Source organism: Tachypleus tridentatus, chromosome 7, assembly GCF_004210375.1.
Source record: "Tachypleus tridentatus isolate NWPU-2018 chromosome 7, ASM421037v1, whole genome shotgun sequence".
Classification (NCBI taxonomy): Eukaryota; Metazoa; Arthropoda; class Merostomata; order Xiphosura; family Limulidae; genus Tachypleus; species Tachypleus tridentatus.
The window spans coordinates 137,717,531-137,733,725 of record NC_134831.1 but is presented as its reverse complement, the minus strand read 5'-3'; the positions used below and the strand labels follow the sequence as shown (position 1 = coordinate 137,733,725).

Here is a 16,195-nt window from a genome sequence, read left to right as displayed (position 1 = left end):
TCTGCGTAGTTTTCTTCTGTCTTTTATTAGGTGTATTATTTCTTGATGTGGTTGCCATGAGTGTGTTGTTGTGAAGTGTTTTTGCTTCGGTATTGAGCTGTTAGCTGCATGTTTCAGACACTCAGAGTTATACCAACACTCTCTCTCTCTTGGTGTTTGGGTAAGAAAAGTTTATACCCTGGAGGGTCAGGTTCTCTATGACCTCTTCCTCCCACCAACACTCACGTTTGTTTTTTGTTTTTGAATTTCGCGCAAAGCTACTCGAGGGCTATCTGCACTAGCCGTCCCTAATTTGGCAGTGTAAGACTAGAGGAAAGGCAGCTGGTCATCACCACCCACCGCCAATCTTAGGCTACTTTTTTACTAACGAATTGACCACTTAATTTAACTATTACTTAAATTACTCTAACTAAATAAGTTGTGTATATGTAATTGAATAGCGCTAAAAATAAGCTTTTTCCGGAGAACTTAATAACATTATTAGACAAAGACACTCCTTCATAAAATTCGTTTAATGTTAATGGAAGAGCTATATGAACACTGTAGAAAAGTTTCATCTTTAGATGGTTTCAAATAGGTTTTATGTTTGTTTGTTTTGTTTGTTTCTTGAATTTTGCTCAAAGCTACTCGAGGGCTATCTGCGCTAGCCGTCCCTAATTTAGCAGTGTAAAACTAGAGGGAAGGCAGTTAGTCATCATCACCCACCGCCAACTCTTGGGCTACTCTTTTATCAACGAATAGTGGGATTGACCGTCACATTATAACGCCCCCATGGCTGAAAGGGTAAGCATGTTGGGCGCGACGAGAATGCGAACCCCGACTCTCAGATTACGAGTCGCACGCCTTAATACGCTTGGCCATGCCGGGCCCATAGGTTTTATACGTTACGCACTAGAGAGCAGGAATAATAATCGCTCTTTGTTTTTTTTTAATTTTGCGTAAAGCTACACGAGGGCTATCTGCGCTAGTTGTCCCTAATTTAACATGTAAGACGAGAGGGAAGGCAGCTAGTCATCACTACCCAACGCCAACTCTTGGGCTGCTCTTTTAGCAACGAATAGTGGGAATAACCGTCACATTATAATGCCCCCACGGATGAAAGGTAGACCATGTTTGGTGCGACCGGGATTCGAACCCGCGACCCGCGGATTACGACTCGAACGCCTTAACCCACCTGGCCATGCCGGGCCATATACCAACACAGAGCAAGCATTGTTTCAATTTTATTAAACAATATTAGTGAATGTAAATATTTCATTCTAACATTTTGTGAATATACACCCTTGTGCAAATTAATTGAAACAATTGGTCATTTTACAATATTTTCAACATGGCGGCCGGTGTAGGCTCGCTGGACCCGCTGATTCCCTTTAATAGTCATTTTTTCACACAGACGACGTCATTAGCTGTGTTTTGTAGTACGGTCAATCTATTTTTGGGATATATGATAAAATTTTGAGGAATATTACATCATTCGAAATTGCGTTAGAAGGGCAAGGAGACCAGTCAAAAAACAACTTCTTACCAACTCAATGAAAAAAAAAAACGGTATCAATGGGGTCTGAAATACAAGAACTGGACGCAAGAACAATGGAGGAAGGTGTTATTCCGTGACGAGACTAATTTCTTCGTACAGGCTCAAAGAAGTCTGCATGTTCGCAAATTTCCAGGTGAGAAACTTGGAGAATCTCACATCAATCAGTTCGTAAAACATCCCTTGAAGAAGATGTTTTGGGGCTTTTTCACCTACTATGGCGTTGGAGGCTTACATATCGTAGAAGGTATGATGCGAGGACCACAGTACATCGAAGTTTTGCAGAGAAGAGTCGTTCCAGAATTGAAAAGAAGATTTCTAGATGGATCTTGCATTTTTCAGCAAGATCTGGCTTTGTGCCACACATCGAAACTTATAAAGAATTTTATAACTACAACGTGAATAAAGGTGCTGGACTGGCCTGGAAACTCTCTGGGCTTAAATCCTATTGAAAATCTTTGAGCGATTTGTTAAGAAAGACTTCAGGGAAAAGACTGTACTACGAAAGATAAGCTAATTGAGGCCATAATTGAGGTGTGGTACCGCGATCCAAAAATTAGTAAAGATTGCAGTCAACTCGTGGACTCGATGCCAAAGCGGATTAATGATCTTCTGAAAAATAAAGGCGGTCATATCATGCATTAATTTGTGAGGTATTTTTGGATTCTCAGAAATAAAACGCAAAAAAATTGTAATTTTCCGTCAGTTAATTTGCACAAGGGTGTATTTTGATGCCCTCACTTCTCAGTTATCAGTACACATGGCTAAATAAATTTTGATCATCTACTCAATGCTGATGTTGTTTGTATTTTATTATATTAAATGTACCAGAATGATGTTCTGAGATTATAGAATGTTGTGAAGAAACAAGTATATATCTATTTACATCCATTTCACTTATTAATGAAGGTCATGAATATTTCCGTCGTGTACCTTATATGTTGATGTCTTCAGTTACCAAAGTAGTAAGCCTACAAATTTTACAACGCTAATATCGAGGTTTTGATTCCTTAAAACAAATGTTTCTTTTTTTGCTGATTTTCATCACACGTACAAAAAAAATTATACATGAAAACATGCTTTTGTTGACACTTTTTTTTCAACAAATGGTATTTAGAAACAAGCAACTTGCAAACAGTAATATAATTTGCAATAACTTAAATAACAATATTGTTAATGTGTTAAGTCACACCTGTTAATATTAGCGAACAATAAAAATGAAACGAAAAATAGTATGTACAAACATCAATCTATTCACGCGGTTCGGACACAGTTTATATTTATTTACTAAAATAAATATCTGAGTGAAATGTATCTTCAGGATGTTCTGAATTTTCACGGAGAAGTTCTAATTCAGGCATAACAAAGAATAACTTTTAAGATCTTTAATATTAAATACATATTTGTATGATGTAAATACCTTTCTATTCTCTCAGAGGTAAAACGAGATTGAGACTATATGCTTTTCCTGTCAGATTAACCTCTCCAGATGTTCTATAGAAAGTTTAATTTCTTATATTAGACAATATCACGAGTTTTAGGTTTCTTGGAAACAATTCAAGATGTTATCAGATATAATTTACAAATTCTAAAAAATATTACAATATATTGACAAAACTGGTTAATCTTACAGTTTTCCAAGGAATACCTATTAATTTAATAACTATTATTTAGGATATTGCAAGATATTCCAATATCATCAAAATATTCGATTTTTTTATATTTATACGGTCATCTTTGATAATTGTTCAAGTGTAGAAAATTTGTTTGTTTGTTTTTGAATTTCGCACAAAGCTACTCGAGGGCTATCTGTGCTAGCCGTCTCTAGTTTAGCAGTGTAAGACTAGAGGGAAGGCAGCTAGTCATCACTACCCACCGCCACTTCTTGGGCTACTCTTTTACCAACGAATAGTGCGATTGACCGTCACATTATAACGCCCCCACGGCTAAAAGGGCGAGCATGTTTGGCGCGACGGGGATGCGAACCCGCGGGCCCGGCATGGCCTAGCGCGTAAGGCGTGCAACTCGTAATCCGAGGGTCGCGGGTTCGCGCCCGCGTCGCGCTAAACATGCTCGCCCTCCCAGCCGTGGGGGTGTATAATGTGACGGTCAATCCCACTATTCGTTGGTAAAAGAGTAGCCCAAGAGTTGGCGGTGGGTGGTGATGACTAGCTGCCTTCCCTCTAGTCTTACACTGCTAAATTAGGGACGGCTAGCACAGATAGCCCTCGAGTAGCTTTGTGCGAAATTACCAAACAAACAAACAAACAAGCGAACCCGCGACCCTTAGATTACGAGTCGCACGCCTTAACACGCTTGGCCATGCCGGGCCACAAGTGTAGAATATAAAACCAATACTCCATAAAATGAAAGAGACAAAGTAATAAACATATCATAAAACAAATTCCTTAGTAATACCAGATGAGAACTATAGCTTTGATCTTTATCAGCTGGTCATGCTGACTTATGAGAACTGTAGTTTTGATGTATACCATCTAGTCATGAGAACTTCAGTAGTGTTGATCTATATTGAGTCCGTCATACCCAGGTGAGAACTATATTTTTGAACTACATTAGCTCGTGATAATGTTGACCAGTTGAAGAATGTAGTTTTTCGCTGTATCATCTGGTCATGATGACAAGTTGAGACATGTACGTTCAAGTTCTATCAACTAGTTATATTGATCAGGGAAGAACTATTGTTTTGACCGATGTCGAGTAGTCATTAGCAGCTGAGAAATGTATTTTTGAACAACTTTAAAAAGTCTTGCTGACCAGGTGAGGAATGTAGTTTTGAGTTTTAAGGTACATCATGTAGTCATAATACTGAATTTGTTATCCACTGCAAACAAATATAGTGCATGTTTTCCTAAATGTTACCTTTTTCGTTACTTACAGACATTGAACCAGTTAACTGTGCTTGTAACAACTCTTTCTCTCTTTTGTTACAAGACCAAGCGGGATTTTGTAGTAAACACGTTTTGCTGCGTATATGCATTTACATATTTAGAAATGGGATAAATAGCAACTTTACTATCAAGTGTGAGAACATTAAACCTTTGACAACAACCCCACTACTGCGACTATTCGGTAACCGTATAAGTATGATGCTGCTAACTAGAATAAGGATCAGCTTTTAATTAGAAATTTTTGGTTGTTGTTTCAATTTCGCACAAAACTATAAAGGAGCTATCTGCTCTAGCCGTCCCTAATTTAGCAGTGCAAGACTAGTGGGAAGGCAGCTAGTCATCATCACCTATCACCAACTCTTGGGATACTCTTTTACAAACGAAAATGGGATTGAACGTAACATAATAACACACCCATGGCTAAAAGGGAGAGCATCTTTGACGTTACGGGGTTCGAATCCGCGACACTCAGATTACGAATCGAATGCCAGACCATATTAGGAATAACACTATGTAACACAAATTTTGTTCCTTGATAGTATGTGTTATTTCTTAACTGTTTATGTTGTAAAAGTACAGAAAATGGCCATTATTCTTCTCAAACTTTGCTTTTGTGACCTGGATAATGAAATTTAAAAATTAACCTATTTTCTTTGTAAAAAAGGGCAAATTGCACATTTTCATTTGCATAAAGACTGAATAAAACAACATGTGAATTAAGATTTACATGTGTTTATACTAAACTTATACAAAAATGAACAAAATTGTTTAGAAGTGAGTAGTTTTTTGAAATTTGCGATTGTAATGTATCAGCCCCCAAATATAGTCTCCCATCATGTTTTTGTTATACGCTCCCAGATCACAAAAGCAAAGTTTGGAGAGAAAAACAGATCTTTTCCATTTACCTTAGGCATAAACAATTGGAAAATAACACTTTCTGCCCAGGAACAAAAAAAAGTAAAAATTTTGTTACATTGTATAATCATGCCTTAACCTCAGGGTGTCTTACATGGCAGTATCGTATAAGATACCATTCAGGCAGAAAATAGTTGTAGTTGGTTTTTAGCTTAAAAGTTTTGTTTTAATACGTTTTGCTTGACAAATAATTTTAACATTTTAGATCAAATCAAAGTGTTCTTGAAAATGTTTGTCAGTTAGTTTTAATACTCGATTGTAATCACTTACGTCTCCATTAAATTTTCAGCATTTGTTCTTTACAAGTTACTAGTGTTGTAAAATGCATTTCCAAATGTAAGATTTGGAAGGAAGAGAATTTAAAAATTAAGGTGTTTATTTTTGATAACAGAAAAATTTGACTCATGATATAATCACTGGTTTTAAATCTTGAGCTGTAATAATCAAATAGGTTAGTCATGTTATATTAAAGTTATTTCGAAGCCTCACCACGCCATTAAAGTCCACATTGATTTATTCGATTATAATTTATCGGACGATTCTATATCTTTACAATAGTCTTGAAGTGTGATTTCCATTTAAAAAAGGCTCTGTTATAAGGCAGTCATGTCCAAGACAAACCACTACTCCCCAGTTAAGTTGCATGAGATATCTAGTATATAATGGTAACATATTCTTAGCATTAATTTCAATAGTCTATTCATACAGAAAACCATAACTGGTATGTCCAGCGACTTGGCTGGTGCATCTTCATATGAACTAGCACGAATAACTGTTTTATTCTACTCTTGCTTGAGGTATGCAACCGTTGAACGAACATCTGGGGCAAACAACTTGTGTTTACGTGACTTGTTTCAGTTTTCCAGATAAAGATCCTTATTAATAGAGTACTGTCAGCTATGATAAGTAGATGTCTTTTACCTCTGAAATTTATGTTCATAGATTCTTGCAAGATGCCACATTTTTCTTACCATGGTCTGAGGGTAGAAATTGTTGTAGGTGTTTTCATAGAGCATTCCATGTTGATTCACGTTTCTTTGTTGTCTGCAACTGTAAGTACAAGATATATCTCAGTCTTGGAAATTCTAAATCTTCTATACGAACACATCTTTATAACTTGTGTGTTTGAATATCTTGCATTTGAAAAGATTGTTTGTTTTCAGTTTCGCGCAAAGCTACTCGAGGGCTATCTCCGTTAGCCATTCCTAATTTAGCAGTGTATGACTAGAGGGAAGGCAGCTAGTCATCACCACCCACCGCCAACTCTTGGTTTACTCTTTTACCAGCGAATAGTCTGATTGACCGTCACATTATAATGCTCTCACGGCGGAAAGGGTGAGCATGTTTGGTGTGACGGGGATTTGATTCCGCGACCCTCGGATTACGAGTCGAACGCCTTAACCCACCTGGCCATGTCGGGCCTCAAAATGATGAGCGTTCTCTGTGATTACAAATCCTACGAACGCCAAACAATTTCAAAATGTAGTTCTTACATATCACCTAGCCCCTCGCTAGTATAGCGGAAAGTCTACGGATTTGCAACGCTAAAATCAGGGGTTCGATTCCCCTCGGTGGGCTCAGCAGATAGCCTAATATGGCTTTGCTATAAGAAAACACACACACACACACATTATGTAACACTGCAACATTATATCAGGCATATTTGATCAAAAGGATTGCTGATTCGTATATTCAAAGTCATTTTAGTATAACGTATCGATTTCTTCATTAATAACCTCTCTGATAACTTATATAGAATTTCATGTTGAGTCCCTGGGCAGCAGACTCGCTAAATCCTACTTCCATATTGTACAGGTAACAACCATTACTCGTATAAGACCATTTGTCTTTATTATAACGTGCTTCTAACATTTCACGTTACTGACATGAATACACCAAAATAAGCTACCATTTGTTCCTAGTTTGAGTGAGTTTCAATCCTTTGAACAAATCATATATTTTTATTCAGAAGATCTCTCTACCAACAGTAAGAAACATGTAAACTGTAATTAAAATATTAAATATTCAAAGCTTAAGACAAAATGGAGGACTCCTGGTTTTTCAGGAAGCAGAGAATATGTAAAGTGCGCCGAACATCTTGGCATTATCACAACAGGATCCTTATAAAATACACTTATAACTAGTAGCAGATAGGGTTTTGAGACTCACTATGTGATTTTCCAAACATTTTATTTTTGCATTTTTCTTCAGTGTATGTATGGACTGATTTAGATAGAAAATTATACTTCACGATTACACTAAAGAAAGTGACCCGTTTTTCACACAAATGGATTAATACAAGTGTGCAATTAGGTTATGAAAACACGCACACACGCATATATAGAATAAACCAGATAAGATTTTGTATTTATCAATACAGCATTACATTGTATGATGGCTATATTAGTGCAAGGATCTATTTCAAAATTTTCAGGGACCCGGCATGGTGAGGTGGGTTAAGGCACTCGACTCCTAGTCCGAGGGCCGCGGGTTCGAATCCTCGTCCCATCAAACATGCTCGCCATTTCAGCCGTGGGGTGTTATTTGTGACCGTAAATCCCACTATTCGTTGGTAAAAGAGTAGCCCAAGAGTTGGCGGTGGGTGGTGATGACTAGCTGCCTTCCCTCTAGTCTTACATTGCTAAATTAGGTACGGCCACGGTAGATAGCTCTCGTGTACCTTTGAGCTAAAATAAAAACAAACAAACAAAATAAATATAATATTAACTGATGCTTCAACTCCTTGATGATAACTTGAATACTGGACTGGATGCTTTAACTCCGAGGCCAAAGTTTTTCGCTTCCTTGAATACAATTTGTATGTTGGACTAGAGTTTTTAGCTCTGATGTCAATGTGCTTTATCTCCTTGAAGATAACTTGAATGACGAACTGGATGCTTTAATTAATTCTAATATCGGCGTTTTTCGTTTCTTTGCAGATAATTTAAATGTTTACATTGAGTGACCTGATGGTTAGGGCGGTCGATTTGCAATCTTGGGGCCGTGGGTTCAAACCGTTGTCCCTGAACATGCTCGTCCTTTCAGACGTGGGGGCGTTATAATGTTACAGTCAGTAGCAATATTTACTGATAAAAGAATAACACAAAAGTTGGCGTTGGGCTTCGGCGACTAGCGACTGGTAGCGCAAATATCCCCGTGTAGCATTGCGCAAAATTCACAACAAATCAAACCAATAACTGTTAAGTGTAAGAATAATCTTCCTCTTGTCAGACTTTATATAATATTAAAGGCATTATTTTAGAAAGAAGATATAAGACACTTGGTGTTACAAAGCATGTGTTGCTCTGTCTGCTCAATGGTTTTGTTTTATAATAACCGATAGGTCTATTTGTCATCTTGGAATTCTTTCATTAATAAAGTTCAATGGAAGAATCTATTTTGAAGAACCACCAATCATAAATAAAATGAAAAGTTATTGTGGACGATATCTGACAGTTATTTAACTTTTGGAGTATTATGTCTTTTCATTCCTACCCCATCCATGGTGATCTTTCTTCAGTACAAACGAAATTTAAATGAACATTTTTGAGTCATGAGATGAGCATGGAGCGATTACATATGTACAGGAATGATGAAAAAATGTCTCTGTTTGCCATTTTCTTGTTAGATAAAAATATGTTCCGTCTTTACGTGATGATACTCGTCTTTAGTTGACCACTACATGTTTACTAAAAATGCTAAATTCACTTAAAAGTATACAAGACTCACTCAGTTCTAAGTACAACTATTAGTTTTCAGAATACTTTCTGCTACTCTAATCTAAATTAGTTTTTACGAAAACCAGGAGCGTCCGCAGAAATGTTTCCTCGGGGGGACGTAGTACGAAATTGTGAAGTGAATAAAAAGTTCAGTTGTATAAATGAATAAACGATTGTGTTTTTCAATTTTCAGGGAGGTCTAGCGCCCACGAGCACCACCATGTATAACACTAAAAATGAATTGTGAACTTTCATTCAACATGGCTGATGACATCATCATCGAAGTGTCCCAACTTTGAATGTACAAAGATGGTCAGTCTTTCTTTCAGGGAAATGATAAATTACGATCCCCTGTTCTGCATAACAAGTTTGCTATGCTAATATGACGGAGATGTATTTGATATTTGACCCTTGTAAGGATTCTAACACGTTGTACGCACTATTCACTTTGGTTTCGGTTTCTGGAGAACAACTAGTTATGGGTTCTTTGTTTCTTATTTCGTATCATTTAACATTTATTTTCATTCGTGATGCTAGATATTTGTTTATACTGGAAGAATTACCGAAAGTCATTTAGAACAACGTAGAAAAAGACCACATATAGCCTAAGGTTGGTTTAGTTTGTTTTGAATTTTGCCCAAAGCTACATGTGGGCTATCTGCGCTATTCGTCCCTAATTTAGCAGTGTAAAACTAGGGGGAAGACAGCTAGTTATCACTACCCACCGCCAACTCTTGGGATACTCTTTTACCAACGAATAGTAGAGTTGACCATCACATTATTACGCCTCCACGGATGAAAAGGCGAGCATGTTTGGTGTGACGGAGATTCAAACCCGCGACTCTCGGATAACAAGTCTATGCTTTAACCACCTTGCCATACCGGGCCCCTAAGGTTGGTAATTTTTCAAGCATATACAGACATACAGAGCATGCTTGTAACAGGAAACCTTACCTATCAAGACACTGAAACAAATGTTTAGTACTATTTCAACAGCAATTAAAATATTTCTCAAAATGTCTGCACGTTTTTAATTTACATATTTATTTTTGCATATTTGACATTAAAATAACCTTAAAGTCCACAAAGAAAAAGTGACACTTGAGCTTCACGTAATCCGACACATATGAATAACAGTACTATGAATACTGCTAAAACTTAACACAAACTTCCATCGGATTACGTAAATGTCCTACATTATTTCTGTATGAGGAAGAAAGAGCATATATACAAACACGGATGAGAGGAGGTTGATGAACTGTAGTTTCAATTGGAAAGGTAAATTAATAAGCATATAACAAAGAAATGTAATGACTCTTATTTGAGGGATTATAATAACAACATTCCGTGTTCAATCCCTACTGCAGGCACTTCGCATATAGCCCATTTCGCAGTTTTTGTTTAACAAGAAACTATAAATAGAGAGCAAATTCATACGTATGAGTAATAAGCTGAATTACTAATTGTGAAAAGAAATGTGGATAAACTACTCAGTGCACAAATTCAATATTTTTCTTAACAAAGAATAATATATGCAAATATTTCTCGCTGTCGTTTTCTGTCGTCTTTATAGTTGCTGACTTCTATCTGTTCGTCCGCTAAAACATGTTATAAACACGTACACACACAGTTTAGAATATTTCGACTGGCTCGACTGAACTATAAGGTTTAAACTATTTTTTTGTAAAAGTAAGTTGTTCTGTTTTTGAATTTTAATACGTTAATTCATGTATTGTAACATTTCTCAAGTTTACCAGAAGAGATAATCATACGTTTAATACTTTTATCTTTCCGCTGGTTTGGCTTACGCATTTTGTCTAGAATTATGAATAACGAAAATATTAAGTGGTTTTTAAAAAATCAATTTATAAGAGTTTAGAAATTTGATTTTAGGTAACAATGGAAAAAATTATCTTCCCAGTGGTACAGCGGTGTGTCTGCGGACTTGCAACCTTGCACACACGGTTTGAATACTCGAGATGAGCAGAGCACAAATAACCGTTATGTAGATTTGTGCATAATTTCAACTAATTAAAGAAGAGTACCTTTTGTTCATTTAATGAATAAGTTTCAGTTAACCTTAGTTATTGATACTGTTAATGTTCAGAGATAGTATTGGTTCTATATGTTTATGCTTTAAGTTATATAGTCAGACAAAAGAGTAAATCCGAAGCTATTATAAGATTACCACTAAATCATCTATTTTCAATAGTAGAAAAAAAATGCATTTTAGGTACCTACTGTTGTGAGCTATTAGATTTTTTAATTTTATCCGATAAGTCTTGTTTTCTCCATGTTATTTATCAATACTAAAATAATCTTAATAAACGGCTGTCAATGAAAAAAGTATATAACAGAAATAAGATGATTTTTTTTAAATTTCGAGCAAAGCTACTCGAGGGCTATCTGCACTAGCCGTCCTTAATTTAGCAATGTAAGACTAGAGGGAAGGCAGCTAGTCATCACCACCCACCGCCAACTTTTGGGCTACTCTTTTACCAACGAATAGTGGGATTGGCCATCACATTATAACGCTCCCATGGCTAAAATGGCGAGCATGTTTGGTGTGACGGGGATTCGAACCTGCGACCCTCGGATTACGAGTCGAGCACCTTAACCACCTGGTCATGTCGGCCCGAAATAAGATGAATCAAACCAAAAACGAAACGAGAGTACTACACTGTAAAGGAAAAGAATGCACAAAATAAAAGCTTCTCTCTCCATAATTAAATTATATTTATTGTTTACAACAAATTAACAATTACATAAATCATATCACAAATACAAAACAGGATAAACTCAAAGATTTTGTATATGTACAACAACCATCTATGGGTTGTTTATGTTCTGTGCATGAAACAAACAATAAAATAAGAGTAATTAAATATCATTATCTGCTGCTTTACACATCACATCTCACATTTCATACATAACTGAAATAAATACATTTTCAAATCAAGCTTGAACTACAAATAGGCAGAAAAGTGCAGTCGAGGCAATGAAACGGCACTGAATTCCTCAGTGAGCCAATCAAAACTAAGATCAAAAGTGAAATGAATTTGTGCCATATTCATGTAATAATTACTGATAAAAATGAGCTAGATTAACAACTTCTAATATATAGAAAACCCATTGACTTTTATGTAATGTTGCTCAAAAATAAATGTACAGCCTAATATTGTTGTTAGTCTATATACTGAAAGTATAAAATGAAATGTAATGATAACAAAACATGTTAATTTCTTAATTTAGAGTCTCCGTTGATTAAAGAGGTTTGTTTTTATTACAAACATTGGTGATATAACAAAAAGTGGGTTCGTTTAGAAACTATTTGAGTTTAAGATTGAACTGACATTTTTACTTTCATGATAAATTTTACACAGTTGGCTCTAGGCTAGGTGATCCGACACTACGTCTTTACTTTAGACTTATTATACTAACACTCACTACATTTATAAGGTTTCACGGACTTCCCCTTTACGCCCTCCCCTCGCACCATTGTCAATAAAATCGTAATGGACAGAAGATAATCAAACTGTTCTATCTGGATAAATGCGTTTTGGCTTTTATAACTACTCGAACTTTGAAACCAAGAGAAATTAAGTGTGACGTGACACACTGTGGTTTTTTATAGGTTGGATGTGACTGACAGTAAACATAAGTGAAACGTAAGAATTTGTACCTCAAAGTAAATAACAGCTTTATAGTTCCTAAAAACATGTCCCTGTCTATTGCATTATCGTGAGTGTAAAATATTGTGTTACCCATTGAAAGATCGGTTAATAGAAAAATCACTTTAACAATTATAGAGGTCGTACAAACTTATTCTTCAAGATTTTCCGTGTTCTCTTCTGGTATTTCAACTGATGTAGAAGCAAGTGCCGGGGTGGTGTATATGGATGCGTAACGTGGTACATTACTTTGGATAGGTATTCTCTTCGTGGTTGAATCGTAGGTTGGCTGGATATAATTTGTAGAAGTCTGGTCGTCATAAAGCGCAAATCTTGCCTCCTTAGGAACGCTGTGTTCTTTTTCCAGTCCTTGCTCCTGTTCACTGATAATTTTGACATCAGCCGGGTTCTGGTTAGTTGTACCAGGTTCATTAGTTTTAACAGTTGCACGAAAACCATCGGCATCAGCAACATACTCCACCTTACGGTACAAGCCAGAAGCATCGATGTAACCATAAGATCCTCTGGCATTGTTATTTCCTTTTGATTCTTCCTTTCGAAACTGAACAGTGCCGTACTTGTCCTTGATTCTATAACCATAACTATATACCTGAATTAAGCCCTGCAATTAAAATGTAATTATATTTAATAAGTAGGACGTTGTTTTTTTCCAAAATAAATATTTTCAGCGTTGTGGTAAAAAAAATAAAAAATTGAAGTTACCTACAGACAATCAGAATAAAAGACAGCTTTGAGTTTACTCCAGCTAAGCAAGATAATAAGTAATAGTGACTACAAGAAATTAAAACTCATTGAACCAAAACAGCATGGCCACAGATTTTTCTGTAAGTAAATAACAAATCTAAATCCAAAATGACGTGGCATTAATTGTTAGCAGATATGGTAACAGCTTTAGTTATTTTAATTAATCCAATCATCTTAACCCAAGAGGATATTATGAAATGTTTTGCGGTAATTTATTATCTTTATCCAAGTAAACATATTAACAAGGTTTAGTAGAATTGGTGAAACGGTCTCCAAGTGAAGAAAGTATAATGTTATTAATACAAACTAAGATGATGTCAACGTTTGCTGTATTGTAACAACCAAAAAGGATGTATAATTATAACAAGACGAACAAAATATTTCACTTTATCAAAATCAAACAGTCTGAGTCGATTGGGTATCAGTTTTAATATGTTCGGTAAACAATAACTTATTCCCGTATAGAAACAAACATTTCTGACACCTTTCCTGTTCAATCAGCTGTAACTAAAGCCAAAGACAACAACAACAACTTTCAACATAAAGTTCCAAAGTATTAGAAATATGAACGCAATCTATACACAGTTTTTAATATAAATATTGAAACCGGTTTACTAAGTAAGATGAGGCACGGTTACAGTTTCTGGAGTGTAACTTAGCGAACGATCTCTGAGTTAAATTGGTACCACAAATATTCTGAAAAATCATACTGTTCTAATCCAAAAGATTACGTGACAAAGTTTCAACATAACTGAAGTTAAAATTGCTATAAATTGTTTTTTGGTATTGTTCTCACTATAATAAGTATATTTTATTCAATTAAGAAAAAATTGTCTTAAGTAATTAGTATCTTAATACAAAAATGAAAACTTTTGAAATTAGGTTTCAAAAAATGAATTACGCAGTACTTCTGTCATACATGACAGATGGAATAGTTATTAACTTGTTTATTTATTTATACATGATGAGACAGGGGAAAATGAATATTGTGGAGAGTATAAAGTAGGCCTAACATAAAACCTACTCTTCACTCTTTTATAGAAAAACGTCTTGATAAATTGCACGCAATAATTTATTTTTATCTCTAAAATGTATATATTTTTTAATCGTAATAAATATTAAAAGATGAAACTTCGTGCCTTAAGGACGCACACACGAAACAAGTTATTACTATAGTTTTAACCCTTAAAATGAAGTTACTTACGTCAGTTTCTAGAGGTTTCGTTAGACGAACACGTTCTCTGCTAATGAGTTGACCATAGTTGTATCCTGCAGGTAAGGCACTTATAGGAACCACGCTCATTAAAATAAAAACAGCTATCTGTAATAAATAGTTGTTGTTTTTTCGTAAGTTTTATTTCATTTTACCAGATTTTCTTAAATTTATGTTTTTCACGAGATTGATATTAAATAAAAGAATAAACTTTGTCTGTTTGTTATTAAGCACACAGCTACTTAATGGACCATTTGCGTTTTGCTCACCGCGAGTATCAAAATCCTATTTTTTAGTGTATAAGCCTATACAGACTTACCACTGTTCCACCTAAAGGCAATAAACTGCTACGTAGTTATAACTAGAAATAAATCAGATATTTATTAACTACAAGTCAAGTATTCCTTTGGACTCATAGGGCGAGCTAAAAATATAAATCATTATAATAATGTTTGATTATCACAACAAGTCATCATAACCACTTTTGATTTCAAAACTACGTACAGGACACACGAAATCAGTAGTGTTGAAGTTGTTAAATCAGGGGTAAGAGATTTTAAGAAGTATTTCATAAACAACAGTTATGTGTCCAAGGTATTCAAACAATAATTAAACAAATTACTTTCTTGAGACTTTAGGATCGATATAACGTTCACTCAACGTTTCACTTTTTATCTTGAAAATGCTCCATAGAAATTCTTAAACGTAACCAACAGTTTGAGCAGTTCGCTACTTGCACCTTTGGCTTTTCTCCTGTAGGTTTCAGGTTTAAATTTGTTATCATTTTTGTAATTTGATACCTTGAACTGTATAAGTTGTTGAAAATGTTTTAAATAAAACATAAACATGAGATAAATTGTACATTGATTTGTATTTATATACAAAACTGCATAATGAGATCTTTACGTTGAGCTTACCGTTTGTATCGAAACACGATATTTAGCTTTATAAACCCTTAAGCTTAATGCTGAGCCACCAGGGGCCAAATTAAAATTACATAGGAAAGGTACGACTCTAGAAACAGGACATTTAGTGTACAGACAATGCAAAAACAGTGAAGAAAACATAAAGCTTCTATGCTAGTAAAAAAAGCCAGACATTAATTGTTGGTCAGATCACTCGACTCGCAATCTCCAGGTAGCGGGTTTGAATCACGTAACCATACATGCTTGTTAATTCAGCAACGGGATATTAAAATAGCTTTCGGTATCATCTTCAAATCTTTGTTAAATTGGGGAATGTTTTTCTTCGACAAATGTTAGCTACACTTACCTTTACTAACATATTCTCGCCGGTTCAATCCTTTCTTAACAAGCCCAAAACTACAGTCCTTGGAATGCAAGCAAACGCTTGATTCTTGCTTTTGAGACTGAGCGCCCAGATCACTAAGCTTGTTAAATAAGTTCTTTGTGTTTTTATAATACCTCCTAACCCATATTCCTACTTACACGTTCACTGTTAATAGGTTA

The 16,195-nt window shown here is 35.4% G+C and overlaps 1 protein-coding gene and 1 long non-coding RNA gene across 3 annotated transcripts in view; one reads left to right on the top strand and one right to left on the bottom strand.

The window, feature by feature from the left end:
* The window catches only part of LOC143256697 (uncharacterized), a 38,447-nt gene that overhangs the window by 14,326 nt on the left and 7,926 nt on the right, over positions 1–16,195 (top strand). The gene's annotated exons all lie outside the window — the stretch shown is intronic.
* Positions 11,797–16,105, bottom strand: LOC143256694 (uncharacterized). Its single transcript, XM_076514245.1, has 3 exons — positions 15,999–16,105; positions 14,718–14,834; positions 11,797–13,370 (listed from the first exon to the last, which is right to left on the bottom strand). The coding sequence occupies exons 1-3, from the start codon at positions 16,008–16,010 to the stop codon at positions 12,900–12,902; spliced, it is 600 nt and encodes a 199-aa protein (XP_076370360.1). The 5' UTR covers positions 16,011–16,105; the 3' UTR covers positions 11,797–12,899.